This window comes from Tachysurus fulvidraco, chromosome 14, assembly GCF_022655615.1.
Source record: "Tachysurus fulvidraco isolate hzauxx_2018 chromosome 14, HZAU_PFXX_2.0, whole genome shotgun sequence".
Lineage (NCBI taxonomy): Eukaryota > Metazoa > Chordata > Actinopteri > Siluriformes > Bagridae > Tachysurus > Tachysurus fulvidraco.
The window spans coordinates 9,988,042-10,011,870 of NC_062531.1; the positions used below are offsets into that span (position 1 = coordinate 9,988,042).

At 38.3% G+C, this 23,829-nt stretch overlaps 1 protein-coding gene across 4 annotated transcripts in view; it reads right to left on the reverse strand.

Annotated features, from left to right (window-relative positions):
- bcar3 (BCAR3 adaptor protein, NSP family member) overlaps positions 1–23,829 on the reverse strand; it is a 70,574-nt gene that overhangs the window by 33,939 nt on the left and 12,806 nt on the right. For 3 of the 4 annotated variants that reach the window (XM_027166523.2, XM_027166522.2, XM_027166521.2), the window contains 2 exons: positions 20,645–20,759; positions 4,011–4,332 (listed from right to left, as the gene is read on the reverse strand). In XM_027166523.2, the coding sequence (XP_027022324.2) occupies positions 4,011–4,332; positions 20,645–20,759 (437 nt within the window). Of the gene's footprint in view, positions 1–4,010; positions 4,333–10,107; positions 10,362–20,644; positions 20,760–23,829 lie in introns of those variants that run through there. The other variant, XM_027166524.2, reaches the window with a different exon arrangement.

Sequence of the window (23,829 nt, forward strand, 5' to 3'; positions counted from 1 at the left end):
AAGGAATAAAAACAGGGTCAGAGAGAAACAGGTGAGAGGAGAGACCATTTCAGTGACCTTTTTAAAGTAAGAGAGTGAAGACGTTTTATATTGTCTGTACTCAGAGACAAGGCAGGGGACACTCTAGAGTCCACTGCAGGGCACAGACGCACACACTCATATACCTATTCACACTCTATGGACAATTTAGAGATGACAATAAGCCTAAAACACATGTCTCTAAAGGAAACTAGAGCAAACTCAACACACACAGGGTGTGAATCAAAACCTCCACACTGGAGGCAAACATGCTAACCACTGAGCCACCATGGCCTATTATTATTATTATTATTATAATTATTATTATAGGTAGATAGGTAGTTGTGGCAACTTTGGTGGACGTAGGAATCGAGCTCACAACCTTCTGATTGGTAGCCCAATACCTTAACAACTAGGCTACCACATCCCCACAAGCTAAAATATTACATGCTTTTATTAATAAAGTCATTATTAATAAGAGCTAAAACTTTTCAACTGAAGCGATGAATCAAAAACTCATCTTTAATTGTGGCTGTTGCTTTATTTTTCAAAACCGTAAACAGTTATCTGAGCCAGCTGTATGTCAGTAATTAAACTGATGTGTCAGGAATGTATTGTTTGAGCAGCACTTTGCTGGTGAAGGGGAGGATGTGTCAAACATAATTACACAGTAAAGCAGGCTGAAGAGGTTGGCCCACTCTGACACCACCATGTGTCATTCACTTGTATTTATTACTGTTACGGAAAGCAGCAGCAGTTAGTTGGAAGAGGTGGCAGGTTCGAGTTCATGCTCCCTGTTTAACTCTGCTCTCTGGTATCATTACAGCAGGAATGTCCTCACTGCCACAGTAGTTATTCCATTTTTACAACAGCTGACATACATAAGTTTAAACATCAAACAATTATACACCACTTTGCCCAATTAAAATAAATAAGCTACATGAATGACACGTTAAGAGTGTACACACACTAAGCAGGTCACGATTTTACTGGGTGACTGTGTGGATGTCCACCTGGCGCCAGTTCTCATAAGACTGCTGTTATTACTGGGGGCTTAACTGTGGGACGACTGTATGATGTGATTCTCTGTTTTCAGCACGACTCAAAAAATTACTCATGAGAGATAGAGAATGAGAGAGAGAGAGAGAGAGAGAGAGAGAGAGAGAGAGAGAGAGAGAGAGAGAGAGAGAGAGAGAGAGAGAGAGAGAGAGAGAGAGATTTGTCCTGTTAACTACACTTGTTAAATGTAAAATCTAACAATTCATATATACTATTAAATTCTCGCATGGATTTGGATGGCTTGAACTGAGATCTTTAACAATTTAAATTCCATCAGCTACTTCAGTAAAACCAAAAAAAAAACAAAAACTTCAGGCTTAGGCATATTGTTTACTGGTTCTTGCCGAGTGGTACATGTAGAAAATAAATGCTACTATGAATGGTGTGTGTAATTCTATGTTGAAGATGTGAGCTGCTATAAACACTAATAAACACTGCTTCACTGCACCTAATACAAGCCTTACTTTCTGCCTACAGTGTGTACAATCAAATCTGCATGACACAAAAAACTTTATAGGCCAAATGCTTTAATTCTGTCTAAATGGTCTCTAACTTGGTTCATATTATTTGTCATTATTTGTCAGTTGTTCTAAGGTGCTAACTTTGTATCCGCAGTTAAACAACTCCTCACTTACTCATATGCCTGATATATTCTTCTTTTCCTGTATTAGGGAACGTGTTACATGCATGTTGAAGAGTAGGACAAACAGTTATGCTTGACGTAATACTGGTAAGCAGAAGGGAGCACAGTTTGATATCAGAATGAGGACCTGGCTTTGAGGTTTGTTTGTTTTTATAACTATTGATAACTACATTATACAGCCAAATGTTTGTGGACACCTGACCATCACTCTCTTCTGGAAAGGATTTGCACTAGATTTTCAAAAAGTGGTTGTGGGAATTTATGTCCATTCAGCTACCAGAGCATTAGTGTGGTGAGGTATTGATGTTGGGTGAGGAGGCCTAGGGCAAGGTGGCATTCCAGTTCATCTAAAAGGTGTTCAGTGGGGTTGAGTTCAGGGATTTGTGGAGGACAGATAAGTTCTTCCACTCCAACCTTGGCAGTGCTTTTTATGTATCTAAGATGGGAAATGTTATTATGACACAGGTTTGGGCCTCTAATGTTCAGTGAATGGAAAATCTTATTCTACAGCATACAAAGACATTCTATGCAGTTGTATGCTTTCAACTTTCAACAAGTCAGTTTGGTGACAGAGCCAGAAAGGGTATGTGGTCATATAGTGCGTCTTTAGCTGACACTTTCAAATCTGTGAGAATTATTAAGATTGTTGAAATTAGGACCCAGTATAAGTAATGAAATCTGTCACATACATGACCAGAGATATGGTCATATTGTAGAAGAATTAATTTTTTTATTATTAAAAAAGACATCTTGTCATGATGGATTAATGCTGAATGGTGGAGCAGAAAAGATACTTACTTCAGTGCAAGTAAATCACAAGTATTTCACATTTATAGAAAAATCAATGGCCAGTGATGCAGGCCTGTAAGGTGGCTGCTATGCACTCACCTCGGGTGCTATATGCTTACAGTAGCTTCTTCACTTTCTTTGCACTACCACATTCTTCTAAGTTATGACCTTTTAATAATCTGCAACACCATTTTTCAATTAAGATCATTGTGATCATGTGTTACATGGCTGAAAAAGCAAAGGAAAAGAAAGACATTGTGAGATTTATTTTCTGTGGTTATTTTGTCGTAGTAGTAGTAATGGTAGTAATTGTGTTATTGGGATTTGGCACGCTGACGTATGAGTCGTTGTACGTGCAGGTCAAGTATGCGCAAAAAGGTGTATAATAAGTTGTAATGTACGGTGTTCAAAACCACGTAAGCGATGACAATAATAAAAGTAAGAAAAGTGCCATATTTTCATGTAAGCCTGCATTATACTGACAGACCAATTTACAGGAGATTGGAGATCTTACAGCCCCTCTTACAACATCATACAGTCTGTCAAGTCTATTACACTTTGTCGCTGACTTAGGCTTCTATTTATGTACAGGCACAAACGTAATTTAGTGGTGTGTTCTAATTTGCTTGGGATTTCCCATTCTCTTCTATTTCTAATTTTTGTGGTAAAGCAGAACAACCTGGGATAAGACTTCAGAATTTGCCATATTTTTAAACCAGCTTTGTTCTAAAATTGCTAGTACATATTGAGAGTTGTTAGTCCAAAAACAGCACCTAACTGCCATTTTCTCACTTTAAACACAGGTTTAGAAAATGTGTGATTTGCCAGAGCTTGGTTTTGTAAAGGAACTCACCATTTTTATCACACACTTCAACATAAATAGGCTTATTCAACACTGCACCGTGATAAACACTATAAGAATGTTTGTTTGATGTTTTTGATGGTGGTGGCAGAGAGTGGGATAAAGATGACCAGAAGAACTTTGTATTCATTTAAAGTTCTGTGTCCCACTAAAAGGCACATGGATTCAAACCACTGCAGCATGCGTCTCACAGGAAAACCTCAACTATTGATAATGTATCATTCTAACTCCACTTCTTTTTCTAATTACTACCCTAATCTCGGGGTCACACAAATTCCAAGAATATTTCTTCTTACACACACACACACACACACACACACACACACACACACACACACACACACACACACACACACACACACACACACACACACACACACACACACACACACACACACACACACACACACACACACACACACACTCTCTCTCTCTCTCTCTCTCTCTCTCTCTCTCTCTCTCTCTCTTAAACACATGCATATGCATATTCTTTATGTTGTGCTTATGTTATAATGAAACTTGAAGCGGTGTGATGTTAGTTTTTAAATTCGTTAATTTCTTTTTTGTCACACTATATACACAGAAAGATACTATACATATATATGAATGTATGGACTTGATGCGGCATGTTGACGATACCTCTGTGATGTGTAGTCTTGTCTCCGTGTCTGAAAAGGCTGGTTCTCCTCTATGATGTTGTGTATAAGTGGTGAGGATGGCAGGCGGCAGCGTGTTGGGTGTGGCAGTGACCCACACATCTCCCATGCCCTAGAATGGGTGGCAACACCCTTCTTTTTTCTGGGCAGGGTGCCATGAATAGATACTCCTTGATAGCTGGTGGAAGGCACCTCTTTCATGCCAGAGCTCAGCAGGTCCATAGAGGAAGCCAACGTGCACTGGTGGCTCATGTGCAGGTTCCTGGGCAAGCTGGCAAACTTCCCTTCAGCCATCATTCTCAGTTCTGTGAAAGACATTGAAGAAACGTACAATTTATTCTTTACTCCAATTTCAGAGCCTAGAGAGTTAAGAATATGCCTAGTTAGACGAGATCGTGCAGACCACATGAGCAACACATTTTCTCCAGAAAGTGTTTACCTCAACATTCCTCTCCCTGTTTGTGGGACCACTAATTGGGCATAAAAATGAGGCCTCTTTGCACTGAACATTACATATGAGACAGACACGTTTCCTTGCAGATCCACAGAGACTGTCTGATAACATCTCTGCACTTGTTCTCGCTTGTCCAACCACAAATGCCTTACTCATATATTTATAAGGATTCACAATACACACTTAGGGTTTGTTTACCTCCTTGAAAAAAATAGCATAGGTAATCGGATGAGATTCATGCTGTTTGCCTAAGTATTTGCAATTTAACATTCAAACATCTTATTCTCTTTTATGAGAATCTCTGCAGTAAAATATGAGTAAAAAAGAGATTACACTGCTGTAACACTGAGATTTTCACTGGTATGTGTACCTGGTGTGTTTCTTAGCCCCCCTCCTTATTTTAGATGCTGTTCACTGCTTATTTACACCATTTATAGCTAAAATATATTACTTTTAATAACTTTGTGATGTTGAACTATAGCAATAAATAAAACAGCACACATGTGCGTGACTCTCAAGATGCGTCTGAATCGCATCTGTTGGCTAATTTCTGCAAATCAGCATACAACATGCAATCTACTATCGTTTTAATCGTCATTCTTCCACATGAAATGGTATGGTTTTGATTTATAAGACACCCGTTTGATGATACCACCGAAGCTGCTATGATATGATACCATACAATATTTATTGACAGTAACTATTTTATATTTGACAATTCCACTACATGTTTTCTTTGAGCATTAATGAACATTTGGTTTCTGGTCTCTGGAGCACTGAATTATGAACAGGCAGTTAACTATATATAATAAACAATGACTATATACAGTGGGATCCAAAAGCCTGCGATCTCTAGTGAAAATGTGTTTAATTTGCATTCTTGGCAACAACTTGAGTGAAAAGTAGAATCATTTACATGAATTTCAGAGTTAACATGGACCATCACTAATTTCCTTACATTTAAATAAGGACTTAAAAATAGTGCAGAATCCTAAATATAAAATACTTTAATATCTTTGTTTTAAATATTTCACATTTCATTTATTTCCCAGATTTCCAAAGTGGTTTCAGACTTATAAAATATTATAAAATAATAATGCCTATAATAGTAATACACTGACGCTTTAATACTTGGTCCATGTGGCAGCAAAATGAAAACCATTGTTAGTACTGGAGTGTATGTATGTCCTCGCAGTAGGTGAAGATCGCAAATTTGTTATATTGCTTCTCTAGACACAAGTTGGTGTCTTTGAGCTTACTGACCCTATTCAAGTGTTCACTTCACACACACACACACACACACACACACACACTCACACACGACCCTTTGTGGTGTGTGTGTGTGTGTGTGTGTGTGTGTGTGTGTGTGTGTGTGTGTGTGTGTGTGTGTGTGTGTGTGTGTGTGCGTGTGTGTGCTTGAAATTCAACCTCCATAATAGTTTCTCTCTTAAAGGCCTGACATTGTCATGATCTCATTCCAACCAAAGGCAGATTCCAGCCTAACATTACACCAGTTCATTCCACTGGTTCTGTTATTCCTCCGTTCCCCTGCAACCCTCTATCACCTTTCATCTTACATCATCATAAATACAATTATGTAATTATCACTGAGTGAGTGGTACATGAAGATCCTATTAATTCCTTTATATGAACCAGTACACTAAATCATGCACATCTCTCTTATGAAGCTCTTCTATTCACTATTCTGAAGCTCTTCCTGCTCCAAATCACTTTGGTCTTAGCTCACCATGTATCCTATCTTATTTTCAATCACTAATTCCTTACCAGACGTCTTGAGTTTGATCGATGACCCTATAGATGCTTTTAGGGACCGAGTTGTGTGTTTACACAGCAGACTGCCACACCTGGAGCACCTGGACTGTCCAGAGCCTTGAAACTAAACACCCCATTCACTCCTTCTGCTTTTCATGTGGTGTCACTCAGGTAGCGTAGGGTAACATCCACAGATCCCTGTGAGTGATCCCTGAGTGATGATTATGGCTGGTTAGAAATCCCCTGCAGTATTATTTCCTCTTTTCCCATGTATACAGCTGAGCAACAGTCACAATATCCACTGGTGTTAAAGAAGAAACTTCCTGAGCTCAGTTTAGTCAAAAACATAATCGTATACTCTGAGTTTGAGGTTTTGCAATAGCAGCAAGATAGCAACAGCAAAAATATTTCATATCTTCTGTGTTGTGTTTGATGCTGATGTGATGCCTATGTGAGTCAGAGCCATGATGTTTTACTCACTCAATCCAGAATGATCAGGATTGTGACAAGAGGAGGTGAGCAACAGGACAGCTCACGTCTTCACACCTAGTTATCGAGGATCATCTCAGTGTGACTAAAACATCATGACAATGTTCATAAACATCCAGAATGACCATGGCTCTTAACCTTTATTCAAAACACTGCCCTACCTGCTCTAACAACACATTACTAGTGTAAGCAGCACACAGTCTGAGTGCCTTGCATGCCTGAAACATACAGTAATTAAGATTTTTTTTTTCACTGGAATGCAGTGTGGGTCAAGCACCATGCTTTATATAACCACAGGCTGGTATATGAGATGGCGCTGCCCAGAGGAGCTCCTCACTGTGTGTGGTAGAGAGACAGCTGTGGCTCTGAAGGAATGTGGCTCAGAATTACACCAGCTAATCAGTTAGTCCTGAGAGCATGGTACATTTAATCATGATACTTTTCATCACAATTTATGCAAACTGCCATCCACGTTAGTCATCACTAACCTTTTTTTTTAAAGAAAACTCACAAATAACATTTAAACATGTGATGCTCATCATTTTTTAAAGAATGACCAATTTCATAAATATGTACCAATTGTACTTTATGTCTTTGACCTTTTTTGTTTACTTTATACAAAGGAAATGTTATGACATTCAAGTGATTTAACATAAGTGCATGTCCAATACTCAAAATACAGCTTCACATCAATTACAGTACTTGTTTTTCATATAAATCTATGATTTTTATATAAATCTCTACCTTTCCCATAATTATGGCTCTTTTTTGCTCTTACTTTTCAGCTTTCCAAAAGCACCTATTTGTTACACACACACACACACACACACACACACACACACACACACACACACACACACACACACACACACACACACACACACACTACACAGATCGCTTCTCTCTAACTCCTACATTGGCAACTCAGTGCTGTTTTGTTCCACAGAGGAATCATCAACTGTATGCTAGTATAATCTGCTTATGCAAAGACTGGATTAGTAACAATAACAGACCATGACTTGGTCTAATTATGCATTTCACCCAGATCAGAAATGTCTTTACAGCATAAACAGCTTTCAGAGAACACAGAGACATTGACAAACACTGAGGCACATACACCAAAAGGTTAAATACATGAAGGAGGGGGAAATTCAGTGTATTTCAAAACAACAAGCTCACCATTCTCAATCTCTGTCCTCTCAAGGCCCATCTACCCCCCACTAGAGCTGGTGGGAATCTCGTGAATAATGCAGTTCTCCTTTAATTAATTCAAACCTGCTCACGAGGGACAAAAGCCTGGGTGAGTGTGTGGGTTTAAAGAGCTCTCAGGCCAGAGCCATGCATCAGGCAGGACAGCCTGAAAGAGTGAAACACTGGAGTTCAGATGGAACAAACAGAAGATCAAATCCATATGAACAAAGTTACTGCATCTCAATGGCAGTTAATTTTATGAGATGATTCGAAGTTCGTTTAGTTTTTTGGTGCAACACATTTTATCCAGATGTTTTATCACCAGTTATTATCCTTATCCTAGCTGCTTTCGTGGATTTAAACCTTCTATTTCAGTACTGTAACTATAACACTTCCCCTCTGGTTTGCAACATAAACTCTACAAATGTGCTGGAAAACAAATATGGAACAGTGTTACAAATAATGTTTGTGTGTGTGTGTGTGTGTGTGTGTGTGTGTGTGTGTGTGTGTGTGTGTGTGTGTGTGTGTGTGTGTGTGTGTGTGTGTGTGTGTGTGTGAGAGAGAGAGAAATATTTCACTGTGTAAAAGAAGAAATGCAATCCACTTCTATATAATCTTTTTAGACCTAAACATTTGAAACATATTTTATCTTGCTCAAAAGAATTTTTTGGCCCTTTTCAGACTTTACTAGAGTTGTAGTACTATAATTCACTTCAACATCATTCTATTTTACTTTTGCTAGTTCATTTGGGCTGATATCATCCTGCCATGGATATAACGATAAATATCACTATAGACAAGGTAATAGAAATCGACATAGACATCACAATGTATATCAAAATATCACAATATACATTGTCGCTGATATCAAGACAGACAGCAATATATACATTGCCATGGATATCACCATAGACACTGATATCACCACTATAGACAATATATGCATAAGCATTAACATCACCATAGTCCTCATTATAGGCATGACTAGAAACATCACATTAGACAGGTATTGATACCACCAAAGGTATCATCATAATTATCACCACTGGAATGTAATCTATAAAATCTAGATCCCACAAGAGCTGCAAATCAACAAGAAGACAGAAGCTGAATGTTTTTCATGTCCACTACAGCCCTCTGCTTTTCTTCACACACAGAACTGACCATATGGGCAGCAATACATCAACATGCTTCCTCCACCCCAGTCATGACACTTTCTCCATTCAGCTTCTCTTGCCAATAATACAGAGCCACAAGAGCTGATAGCCACAAATCACAGCTTAATGTCATTATCGTCTGCTTCTGTAAAGTCTCTGTTCCACCTACTCAACTCCCATTAGTTGAGGAAGTGCAAAAATACAAGCAGAGCTGTGAACACACCACACTTCCATCACTAAAAGTAGTCATTTTGCAATCTGTGATCACATGTGACACGCCTGTTTGCTCATCTCTACATAACCCTGCAACCTTACCACAAAATGAACAAATCCTGGTACTGGCAATAATAAAGCACCCCCCTCCCCCTTTCAGCATAATTCCAAAGTCCTCAACAGCAAGTTTTGACAAGTTACTGCCATTTGCAAACACCGCACTGTGTTTGCCATCTTTACCACTAAATGACAGAGACAATACAATTCATAAATCCTTGCTTTTGTTGAGAAGTGTTTAGCAGGGTGTTGTGAGATGACATGGGCGACTCTAAATACCCCCCACACCCACCACCTGCCCCTTACTGCAATGATGCTTCCCACAGTGTCACATTCAGGACAGGAGCAGAGCCAAGAGATGGGAGGCATATCTGTCACACATTCATTAAAACTCGCAGTGGTGTCTGCCAGTCTGGTTGTCTGGAGTGCACACACACACACACACACACACACACACACACACACACACACACACACACACACACACACACACACACACACACACACACTGTAGCCACTAACTCTTGAACATTCATAAATACATACAAAGACACAAACTGGCCATTACAACACAGCAACAGGAAGAAAGGGGCTTAATGGTTAATCCAAATGTAACTGAATTTAAACTGATCTATAATTAATTAATTGATTTGTGCTCCAAACAAACAAAGGAAAGACCCAATTTTCAGTTTCCTTGCATCTAAAATATAGATGCAACATCTGAATCATTTGATTTGAAAGCTTACCTGTCTGAAAGTAAATTGAAGTATCCAGGTAACGGTGACAGACGTGTAGTTTTCCCCTGTTACAACTCTATAGCAAGCATGATGTACAAGGGCAAAAATCCCACTGACAAGACTAATGAACACAACAAACAGTTTTCAACTTCCTTACAAACGCTCCTCTTATGCTGCCACTGGCCTCACACTATGAGCTGTGCCAGTGATTTTCTGTTTAGGAGTTTTACAATCTCTCTCTCTCTCTCTCTCTCTCTCTCTCTCTCTCTCTCTCTCTCTCTCTCTCTCTCTCTCTCTCTCTCCGTGTTCCCCCTCAGGGGAGTGATTTAGGATTTCCCAGACACACCCTCTGTGCGGGGCAGAACTTGAGGAGTCGTCTCTCACGCCCAGTCAGCTTGGCCAGCCCCTGCCCCCCAGCCTCTATCACTCCGTATGTGTGTTTGTGTATGTCGTTACATCAGTGGCCTCCAACGTAAGTTTCATGTGTATAAGTAAGCATTCACTGCAACACAGCTTCTGCTAAGCAAAATTATTTGCCTCTGATTAATAAATAGTTTATTTTCTACTAAAGTCAAAGTGTCTGAGTAACTGACTAAGAGCTAATAAAGAGCAGGAGTAGTGGGGGAGCAGATTGCATTCTCTTGTTGTCTGTGGAAAGCACACTTTCCCTTCTCTTTGTCTTCAGATTCCTCCTCATTGTCTGTAGGATGATAACAAACAGAACTACGAGCAGCCCTTCCTGCCTATAATAGCCTGAATGTGACGAGAGGACAGCGGGAGGAGGAGAGGAGATTCAGGTACGATAAATTTCTGCTTTTCACTTCTTGTGAGGTCCTAAAGGTTGTGCTAGAAATTTGTTATCTATACTAGTGAATTAATATTATTTTAGTCCGGTTAGTGGATTTTCAACTAACTGGACAGTTTAGTTGTTTGAGAGTTTCACATTAGTTCAGTTCATTCATATGACAGAGACACTGGCGCCAGTATAATATTGAAATTTACCAGAAGAAATTTTTATACCGTTATACATCATATGCTTTTTCTCAGATATATCTAGGTAGTTTCAGTAATACATATCACTATTTACCTCTAATGTTTTTAGTTTTTCCTCCTTTTGCCATATGAAATACATTATTGTTTTATTACTTATTTTATTACTTATTGAATTGTTTATTGAAATGTTGTATAATTTCTCTAACACTGTTAGTACATCTATGCTGCAATATAAATCATTGTGAGTATTGTGATATTTTACCACATCAACATTACTAACATGTTTGTTAGGTATACAATATGTGCACATGTGAAAAATGTTTGGTGAGCACACACAACACACACAAACACACAAAAAACTAGCACAAACTTGCATGCTTGCTTTTAAATATAGTTTTTGTGCATTGTATTGGATCGCTGTAACACCAACATGATCATATGACATTAATAAGAAGATACTGAAATACTATCTTTTTATGTTCTGCATCATAGAAACCAAGGTTTAGTTTTAAATTTCACCGTGTTTAGTAGGGGTGTAGGGATGGGTGCTCTATGACTATCAACATGCCTCTAATCAATCATAATCAAACACATTATCACTGTTGACATTCACAAATGCCCCATGACCCTGACCCTGCTCCCCTCCCCTTCTAGCTACCTCCCACACACTAGCCCGATATGTGTTGCACAAATGATGGGAATCTCAGTATTTTGTTCTTGTTGGGAATATACTATAGATCGATAACTGAATGATAGTTATTTGATCACAGGCCACTAGAATTGAACTGATTTAATTCAAACCTCAATAACCTAAAAACATACAGCATATAAATATTTTTAGCATGGACCTAGTGTGTTGTTAGCTGAAATTTCACCAATAAAAAGACCTTAAGGCTTTATGGCTTTAATACTGTCATGACGCGGGTTAAGGAAGCGGACCCAAACGCAGGATAGCCAAATCAACAGGGTTTAATAACAAAGGACATGAAACAACACACGGACTAGAGACAGGACAAAGACAACAGTAGATTCCGTGCTGCACAAGGCAACGCGGCACAGTTAAATACACAGGGTAATCACAATAGGAAACAGGTGTGTAGACAGGGAGGAGCAGACGAAGGCGGGGCAGACACGTGATGAGGAACGTAAACAGATGCACGTGGCCAAAGTCGAAGTCCTGACAAATACATAGCCAGAATTATATTTTATACACATATATTATAGATATATACATAGTACTGTTTACAAACTTTGAGAAGCCCTGCCATTGATGTAGCATCAAACACGCTCGTCACTGGATGTAGACTGAAAAATATCAGGATATATATGAATCTTCATCTGTTACTGCACACAGTACCCTTGACTCCATAACATAATTCTCATCAGTCAGGTGGAGACATGTTCATAAAAACAGAGATTAGTATCTGATACAGACGCCACTGAAGTCAAAGCAGAGCAACGATAATATCCACCTACTGCCGTGACTGCATGCATTTAAAACAAAAGTTCATATTTCTACCATAATACCCATATAAATAGAGGAGAACTGAGATGATGAGTCACTCACTGCAGCTGCTAACCTGTTGCTCTGTGATGTGAGCCTGCCTGTTAGTGGCAGACATGTCTCTCCTATGCTTTAATCCGATAAACTGCATCTCCTCAGGCACCTGAGAGCCTGGCCTGTCCACCTGGAAGCCCCAAAGCAATGCAGTCTAGTGTGAGGGAAGGGCAGGGGACAGTGCCGTCTCACCGTCCACAATGAATTATAAACCTATTGGTATAACTATAGAAAGGACCATTGCTTTTTCATTGCTTGAGTACTATATTAAATAAGGATAAATTGGGAATAAAAATTTTATGGGATGAGCTGTTAATGGAAAATGTACCTAATTTTCCAATAACGGCACATACTACAGAAATTTGACAACGATAGCATCCAACCAAATTCCGTAGCACTTATTCAACACAGGGTCGCCGGGAACCTGGAGTCTGTCCCAGGGCATTCAGGGCACAAGGCAGGGGACAACCTGGATGGCGTGCCAACCTATCACAGGGCATAATCACATACACACACTCACACACTACGGACAATTTAGAGAATGTCTTTGGATTGGAGGAGATAACCAGTGTATTTGGAGAAAGCTCCTGAAGCATAGTGAGAACATATGAACTTACACACAGGGCCTGGGGTACCTTGATTGCATATATTTTTAAGATACAGGTAATATTTTGGTAAAATAGTGAAGTTTGGAGGTCTTCTGGAAATGCTCAAAGGGATTGCAGACTTGTTATGAGTGTTTCTTAATGACCAGAAGATTTATTGGACTCTAGTGAAAGACTTCTCCAAGGATGCTTGTCTAGTCACACAATGAATTCCAAAAGCGAAAGCAGTAAAATAGTTCAAGAACTTCAACTTCAAGAAGTAATTTTTTTTTGTTGGCCTGTATTTTTCATGTGGCCATAGAAAAACAATGCTACCTATTTAATACATTTTACATTTCGTACTGTAATGATCATACTCATGTGTAGCAAACATCACACTAGTAAACATTTCATCCCAGTACAAGACAGTATTAAAGGGTGATGGAGTTCATACTAATGTATGACAGTTCTCAAAAAATAGCCTGATATCTTTGTTTCCTTTTCGTAACATCACAAAAACCTGCAATTTTAGCATTGATGTGGAGACAATTCAATTTCTATTGTACAGCAGGAAATAAAATTAAAGCATATCAATAACTCTTGTAATTTAAGCGCTGTGATTAAATTTGTCTCCTATTCTATAATCATATTTAAACATTTTACACAGACTACGCCTGTGGAATCTCCCTGTTACTAAATAACACTGAGTCATAAGTCAAATCTGTTATCTGCTCTGAATTACTCATTTCTTCTGCCAAAGCTCAACTTCAACGTCAATCAAGCAGAACAGTAAGAGCGGAAGTCGGTTTCTACTACACACGCCTTCCTGTGTTGTCTCTCACCATCTCCAACTGTGTGTTTTCATTCCAGGGAGGAAACTCACAGTTTGTGCTTGTCTCCTGTGCCCTGCCCAAGGCTAAAGGAAAGGGCAATTTATCAGTTCACAAAATGTAATCTGTACTGTTATTTCTCGGAAATGCCACATTCCACAATTTTAAATCATCAGTGAGACAGACATGATTTTCAACCGAATGTAATTCCCATTTCCTCATAAGAAACTACATTTAAGATCAGATTTTTAAAACCATTACTGTAAGCATCCTAATTCAATTATTTTCATGTTTAAAAAAGAGCTCTTTATTAGTGATCATTACTTATTTTTATTAGATTCATTTAATTTGTGTGAACAAACAAAATATCCCCTCCTGATACAGTGTGGAGGAAGTTCCTCATGCCTGTTGTTTTTTTTTCTTGTTGCGAGGAACTAATGACAGCTCACATGTCTAACATAACTGAACATCATCCTCCCTCTCACATTACCACAGTGCTGTCAGCAGGTTCGTGCCTATCTAAGATTCGCACATGGTGTCCATGGTGATGGAGAGAAAATCCACCAATGTGTTAATACATCCAACAGAAAGCTGATACTTGGACACATTGAGTTGTGCTGTCCCAATATGGTCCGAGTCCATGCTGATAAAGAAACAGGATAACTATGACCTATGCTGCTCAATGAACAGTTGAAATGATGGATGTCAGTGTTAGTGAGGATGATATCATCTGGCATACTGAGTATCCAAGTCCAAATACATGGCCTTGGATAAACCATTACAGTTATCCATGTTTTCAAATATGTTACATCCACAGGCAGCATGTGTCAAAAACAACAACAACAGATTACTTGCTGATGGCAGACATTAGCAAAAGCATGAGTTACTATCAAGCTTTCATTTATTCAACTTCAGCAGCAACTTTATCCTGGTCAGGTTTGAGGCTGGATCTCGAGCCAATCACATAAACCCTGGGAGCAATTCGCCATGGAGGGAACACTAGTCCTTCAGAACACACCACATACACACATTCTCACACTCATTCACGCCAAGGAGAATTTTAACCTAGGTCAAGCCAATGTTTTTGAACTCTGGAAGAAATCAGAGAACCCAAAATCGACATGAACACTGTGAAACTATGGACAGAAACTCCACAGCTCTGGATCAAACATGGACCCTGATGCTGTGTCATGACAATGTTATGCTGCAACACCATACCGTAATGATATGGTTATGTAACTAATTATTGTTATGTGTTTATGTGAACAAATTATAATTCAGGAAGCATGGACATACACCCAAAATGCATTGCTCATACTGAGAAGAAGCAGCATTTCTGTTAAAACGTTCCTTTAAATGAATAACATCTATATGAATGATTACAAACGTAAATAAATATATATATATATATTTTTTTAAAAGAAGTTTGAAGTTTCCTCCTAAATATGGTAGTCTTTGTGTGATATAAATATATAAATAAATACTAGATTACAGGTCATTTCAAATCAAACTGTCATTTACTCAGGTAAACTAAAGTTTTAACTATAATGTAACTGTAATACTGTAATAAGTCTATAGTCTTATAGCAATACTTGTCCAAATAAATATAGAAGAATCCACGGTATATAAAGTTATACACCCTAATATTTTATGATATAATGTATGTTTAAGTTACTTAAAACATTACAATGTGAGGCATTATGACATTACAACATTAAAACGTGTACTAAAGTAAAACCCTTGGGACTCTTTAAAGAGGAAAGGAAGAGCAGAAATCTCCAGAAACCTGTTTATGTTTAGAACCCTGACAGAGAGGAACCGGGCTGGAAGTGGAACAGAACACTTTTAACTTCACACCCAGCGTGCCAGTAAAGATGACAGGAAACTGTAAGCACAGGGAACATCCCAGAGAACAAATGTGAGAGAGAGAGAGAGAGAGAGAGAGAGAGAGAGAGAGAGAGAGAGAGAGAGAGAGAGAGAGAGAGAGAGAGAGAGAAGCTCAAGCACACAGCTGTACAGTGTATATATATATATATATATATATATATATATATATACATATATATATATATATATATATATATATATATATATATATATATATATATATATATATATATATATATATATATATAAGGAGTCATGAGATAGATAGATAGATAGATAGATAGATAGATAGATAGATAGATAGATAGATAGATAGATAGATAGATAGATAGATAGATAGATAGATAGATACTTGCAGTACCTTTATCCCATAAATATTTTTGCACAAGCGAGACCTTAGTTTGACTGTTCTTTGCTTAATATGGTGTTCATGACTGAACAAATGAATTAATTTTTCCTAAATGACTCTCTATGTGTTAAGGATTTGATCGATAACTAACAATAATTAAGCTAAACCACATGCTACACTAAACTATGCTAAACTAACAATGTCGATGCAGATATTCAAATATTCCCCCAAAAATTCTGCAGGACTTTTACAAATCCACTAACTTACTTATTTGAAATACTCAGTTAACATATCAGTTTTTACACCTATTTGTTGACTAAGAAAAGTAACACACAAGCAGGATAAAATACAGTACAGCAGTAGTTGAGGGGTAACACCTCTGATGGACCAGTCATTAGTACCGTAATCTGCACTAATTCCTGGCTTTTAAACACTGGATCAATGTCTTTGTGCCTAAAGTCTCTGATTTTGACCTTTTACTCAATTTTCTAGAACAGAAATACATTTGCACAACACAACCATGTGTAAAAGCTGCCACTTTAGCTTACAAATCTGCAATCTGCAAAAAATAGCAGGGTAGGTTCCATTCCAAGGGTACATTTTACATTCATCAGTGAATTCTTAACAGTGCAAACAAATAACACTTACAGTCACAAGCCATATATTTTAAACCAAGCCATATTAAATGGGCTGGTCTCTCTGTTTTAATACCTTTTATATGTCTTACATTTTCTGTATTTATTAAACGGTCTCATACACGCAGTATAAAATAAAGTAGTTGAGACACATTGAGAGCTAGTCTGCACCATATACATGTCTATGTTTAAACCTGTCTTTATGAGTGTGTTTAAAATACATTTCTAGATGTTCCCACAATCCGGATGTTTTTTTTTTTTTTGTAATCCTCACTGAAGCTTCTGGATGTGAAAAATCTATGGTTGACCTGAAAATTCAGTAGTAGCTAGCCTTGAATGAAGAATCAGCCACAACAGTGGCATTATCATTTGTTTTGGGAGGAAGTTGCCTCAGAGACCATGCTGACCTCTGATTGTCCAACTTAAGACACCTGGGTAGCTACGGGAGCTGTTTGTTCTTTGCAGCTCGCGACACACTTTTGTGTGGACAGCGTTAGCATTTCTCACAGGGTATGAGGCTAGGTGGAGCAGCATTCAAGGATGAGCTGTTAAAGGTGTTGAAGCTAGTTTATTCAGACCTCCTGTTGACTCCTCAAACAGTAGAAATCGTTCTCATGAATAAAAAAAAAACAATAGGAGGTTTGCACTGTAAAGTGCTGACTAAAAAACAAGCACAGCTTTGCTGACAAATCCTTGCAAACGATCAAATCTGTGACAAATCAGTTCTTCATATTTAGAGGATTACAAATGATAAAAGAGCCTACGTCTTATCTTTTTCTGTCATGTATCATATTTCTCTTCAAATATTTCAAGTCTAATGTGGCTTTTTCTGACTCTACAAATCACACTACTTACTCCTCATTAATATTCATGAAGTAGATTACCCACATGCTCATTAATATTCATTAGCTTGCCTTGTCAAGAAAATAAGACACATTTTATACAAGCAGACATCTGTGAAATCAGGTTTTGTAATCTGTTGCTATTTTAAAGCTATGCGTGCTGATTAAATGTCATGAAACCGTAAAATTATTTCTGTGAATGCTGCCAGTCAGAACAACATGGGTGTGTTTGTTACGCTGCCTGAAATAAATATATAAAAAATGCTTTGCAACATTTCTCTACAGTTCTCCAGGCGTACTAAAATTATTTCGTTGTTTTTTTAATTCTACACACTATATTGTGTATTGTCCCAATTCGCATGCCAGTTTACGAATAGAAAACAGTTTAAGATGGTGGATCAAAATATAACAAAACCAGCAACATGGAAGGATAGTATGCACTTTTGGATATGTGTGATGGTGCCTGGGTGACTGAGATGAATCCATTCATCCAATAAGTTTCAGCTTCATAAGAAATAAGCAGAAATTACATTACGTACAGATCTGACATTTTCTCAATGTGTCTACAATTTCTTGTAGTCTAAAACAAAACAACAGAATAAGTGGATTGTACAGTAGGGTTTTTTCTGTATAGTGCTTTTCAATACTGTATATTGTAAGTCAGTTTACTTATTAAAGTAAAAACTGTAAAAACTGTATATCCTGCACTAGCACTTGCTGCTACTGGTTAGACCTTAACTGCATTTCGTTGCCTTGTACTTGTACATGTGTAATGACAATAAAGTTGAATCTAATCTAATCTAATCTTGTTCTGGGGATTTTTTTTCCAAAACAGTACAAAATGAATAATGAATCTTTAGAAAGCTGTGATCCAAATCATATAGCAAATCATATTGCTGCTATAGCTAAAGTGTGGAGACTTTAATGCAGGCAAACAAGCTTCAGCCTGTCAGTGCATGGTGTGTGTGTGTGTGTGTGTGTGTGTGTGTGTGTGTGTGTGTGTGTGTGTGTGTGTGTGTGTGTGTGTGTGTGTGTGTGTGTGTGTGTGTGTGACTTAATTACACACAGTGAACATTAGCCCTTAGGCTGCAGTAACTTTGCAGTTTGAGATTGAGGGGAGAGGAGTTGAAAATCTACAAACGTGTGCCTGTGTGTGTGTGTGTTTTAATGCACTATACATACACTGGGAGGAAACAAGTCCCTGCATGATACCCTATCTATGTTGACAGTAAACTCATCAGTGTAGTGTTACTGTGTGTTCCCCGGGCACTGATGCCAGCTCGGCTTCTGTCTGATCTTAATTCCAGCATGCTGCATAATTCCACACTCGTATGTCTTTCATGCAGTTCTGTCCTGAAAACCTAGCATAACACCTAATTACACTTTTCTCTGATGAAGACCTCCAAGCAGGCTGAGCTGGCGTCAGGGGAAAATGCAGACACACACACACACACACACACACACACACACACACACACACACACACACACACACACACACACACACACACACACACACACACACACACACACACACACACACTGCACTCAACTAGTTGATACAGCCCCTTATCCTTTATCTCCCAAGGCAACAAAGTAAATTAGTTGTGTCTGGGGTCTGTAATCCTTGTCCCAAACACACTGTCTCTTCTCTTTAATCCAAATTAATGCAGCCACTGCATCCCAATAGTCATAGGGTGCCCAATACAAACAAATGAAGAAAGACAGAGATCGCAAGAATGACAAAGAGAGAGAGGGGCATCAGTTGCACATCCCAACTGGAAAAGATATGATAACTCCTGCTTTTGTGTATTCAGCCTGTGATTTCTGGGATGTTTGGGTGGGAATGGGGATGTGTCTGTCTATGTGCTTCTCAGGTCATGAGAGAGGTTGATATAGAGTAGAAGAACAGATCTGAAATGAGGAAGAACCATTATAATAGTTTGTAATAGTAGTTTATTTATAACAGTCTTTTTATGTTTATACTCACATCGAACCATTGGTCATGCAGAATTCTATCATGTGACACATAACCAAATGACTATCATCAGAGTGGCTCATAGACCTATCACACATTTGAACACAGGGTGCTAAATGGTTATGGATTTACTTTAAATGCGAATAAAGGAAAATATCTCCATGACTGGAAACTTTTTCTGGAACCTAGATTTTTTTCTCTGGGAGGCTAATTATAGTTTGAGGAACATAAAGGTTCATTCAGAGAACTTAAGATCTTTTGTTTGACTGTCTGAGGTATCAACAGAATTGAAATGCTTTCAAATAGAACTTCACTACGATAAAATTGCCCCTTCCCTTCCCTTCCCCCCCATTTGGCAACCTGCCAATTCCCACCCACCAGCGGTTTTATTGTTAGCACATCTTCCTCTCACCTCAGAGGTTGTGTACATGTATTTTGCATGTTCTCCCCATGGATCTCTTGTATCCTGCTTCAGTCCATAGACATGTGTGGTAGACTGATTGGCATCTCTAAATTGTCCATATAGTGTAAATAGGTGTGGGAGTTTTTGCGTGATTGTGCTGAGTGATGGTTTGGCACCCCATCAAGGGTGTCCGCCACCTTGTGCCTCTGGGAGGGTGTTTCCTGGGAAATACTCCAGGCTTCCTCCAACCCTGCATAGGATAATCGTTATTGAAAATATATGGATGTGCCATGGATGGATAGATGGATGTGTTTCCACTGCAATGGCATTGAAATGAAAGTCATCAAGTACCCACCAACTTAATTACTGAACCATGAAGTTCTTGATGTATTTGCAATGGAAAAGGGTAACAGCCTTGGAAACACTCATCTAGCTTTACCTACATATTCATGTGTAGAGAAAAGTGTTGGCTTGATTTTGACACTGACCTCTTTTGGTCTCTCGCTCCTGCAAAACTTGGATGCTTGAGAGGATGTGGATGCGATGGAGTCGACTGTGAACCCCCAACTCCAACAAGTCCATCTCTGTCAAGTGCAACAGGTCCTACAGGGAATGGATAAATGGTATATGGTTATTGAAGTCTACCTGGCGCCATGCACCACTTACACCTGATCACAGCTATTGAACCTGCTAAATGAGTAAGTTAAGCTGGTGGTCTGTCATTACTTCCATGTGTCCTGCCTCTCTGACTTTGTTTACAGTATATTCCAGCAACGGTAGATTCTTGCTGACTGTGATAAGAAAAATGGATGCTGTTTTGTTTATGAAATGCTCTGAATATCTTTGTTGTTTGGTGAGACAAAACAAGAGGAGATTAATTGTAGTTGGTAAGGTGTTTATTGCTCTTTGAGGCATTTATAGAGTGCATGCCTCAATGCTCAGGCATTTGCTCTAGTATACAAACAGATAGTTTTCAATTTATAGTTGAATAAACTGTAAAATCTTTGTGTCAAGTATTCATTTTGAATTGAAATAACTTCCCAACTCATTTTAATGCAAATACTCCAAGTCCAAATTATTTGAATTGTTTGATTCCTACAGGCTTAAGTAGTAGTAGTAGCCTTTATTGTCACTAGTCACAGGTACCATGAAAGTACATCATAACATTATGTGTGAAATCACTTGCACTGGGTCTCACGCTATCTTTGTAGGTTTTGTTATAGCAGAATAGTGCAGTGAGCTGTAAGTGTTGTTGATCTTATGCTAGAGAAACAGATGTATGCCGCATTAGCCTCATTGTGCATCTTATCTCACAAGCCCCACGAGTCCCGTCACAACCCAGCTGAATCTTTGCTATCAACAACTATTCTCTCATTTTCCTCACTTCTTTCATCATGTTCTGTTTTTTCAGGCTTGTTGGGTTAGAAAATAAAGACAGAAGGAGCAGATAACATGCTATGCTGGTAAGGGTCCATTGTGTATCGGCTTTCTTCGCAGATCACAGACGCATTTAACAAGCGATCATTAAAACCAGCCCCAATCCAACATGCAACTCATTCTCTTTTGGTGCAATCAATTCTGATAAGAGACACTTCAAAAGAACTGGCAATGAAATTATTAAGTCTTTTTACTGCTTTTTATTAATTCAGGGGGCAGTGGTGGTTCAACTGCTTAACGCTCTGGATTGTTCATCAGAGGATCAGGGTTCAAGCCCTAGCACTGCCAAGCTGGCACTGTTGGGACCTTGAGAAAGCTCCAGGGACGCTGTATCATGGCTGACCCTGCGCTATGCCCTCAACCAAAGTTGGGATTTGTGAAGAAAGAATTTTAACTGTGCTGTAGTGTATATATATGAGAATCACATGTATTATTCATCCATTCATTGAAAGTATCTTCTTCTCTTTTCCAGCCAATGACTCTGTACATCAATAGAATAGACTTGCATACATTTTCTCTCCATTTCCATTTCAACCATCCAATCAAGTACACCAGTGTTAAGAACTATTAAGAATAGGCCAGTTTGTCATCTATTGCAAGCTCATGCTGCACAATGTAGGTTTGGCTACATAAAGCTATTGCATCTGAGTACCGATGGATTGGACTGCAAGTTTGAAGGTGAGGATGAGTACCCAGGCCCTACTTCTGGCCCTTAAATTGTTTCATTTGAAAAAACATGTTTTCTTTGCTAATGGCATTTTAAACTACAATTGATTCTAGTAGTCGGCATAAATGAATATCTAATGGTAAATGTTAGTTATGTACATGATTATTATTTTTTTTTATTTCAGATTAATTCGTTAGCAAACTTAAAATGATTGAATTATGTTTTTATTTCATTACTTATAACAGGTTTAGGTTGGTAATAAAAGTTAGCCACCACTTGAAAACATGGCATTGCTTAATTTCATCAGTTAAAATGCATTTTAACCTTTTTATACTAGGTTTAAAAGTAACAAGTCTTTTTAAACTTACTGTACATTTTGTATTCTTCCAACTTTAAATGAGTATAGTTTCTCACTACCTTTTCTAACCCTGTATGTACAGTTGCATGTATGTGCCTGTGTCCTGTAAATGTGTGTCCAATTTCTGTTGTACAAGGTGAAGAAAAATGCTTAGCCAGATTGAACATTTCAGTATGTGGCAAAAGTTTGATACTTCCCAGTCACTCTTTAGCTAATTAGCAGCAGCAAGGTAGCTCTCAGTAATGCTGGACTTATCACAGGCCAAGCTACGACCTTGTCATGATCACTCTTTACTCCATATCACTTTTTCAGATTCCATAATCTAAACAGGACATTTGTAATACATTGCTTTGCTATCAAGAAAATGGTGGAGTGTTTTTTGTCTACCATTAATCTTGCATGGGCTTCTCCCTCTTCTTCTCCCTTTTCCAGTAGCTGCTGCACATGCTGTGCCTGACTAAATTGACCGCACAGGACAGTTAATTCCAGTAAACAAAGAAAACTTTGCCATACAATTTATATAATTGATCATATCACCACTAGACTTTTGCAGTTTTTTCCTTGCTAAAATGTTTAACACCAGTTATATTTACACAGTGGTTATAAGATTCCTGTTATATTTTACACATTGCTTAAATAGCAAAAATGTTTACATTGTGTAAACCTACAGTACAACAAAATGTTTTAGCAAGATGCTACAATTTTACTGTGTATTTAAAACTGGGAGGCAAGCACAGTACCCACTTACAGTACACATTGAGAGCACAGCACACATTCTTATTTGCACCCAGGTGAAAATCACATCTGCTTTTCTTCTTTCTCCCTTTCTGAACTCTGCAGTAATGGATCAGTAATGGGCATTAGGACTTTGCTTCTTGCTATGTGGTGCTGCAGATTCATTACAGAAGTGATAAGAAGTCCATAAATCAGCTGTGCTTTTATCAAGAGTTTAACAAACTGCAGCATATAATTTCAAAATTGGAGCTTGTAGTCGTGAATAGAGGAATTTCGTTTAAATTGTAAGTCAGCTGTGTTTTAATAATGTTATTTTTAATGTTTTAATTGTTTCTGTGGATGAGCTATAATGAGGACAGTAAAGGATTATTCAAAGAGTTTACTGTAAATTGTTAGGGCGAGAATTTTTTTTTTTTTTTTTTTACGAGGGCATTGTACACAGACCACCTGGTCCTCTGTGTAAATACGGACATGAT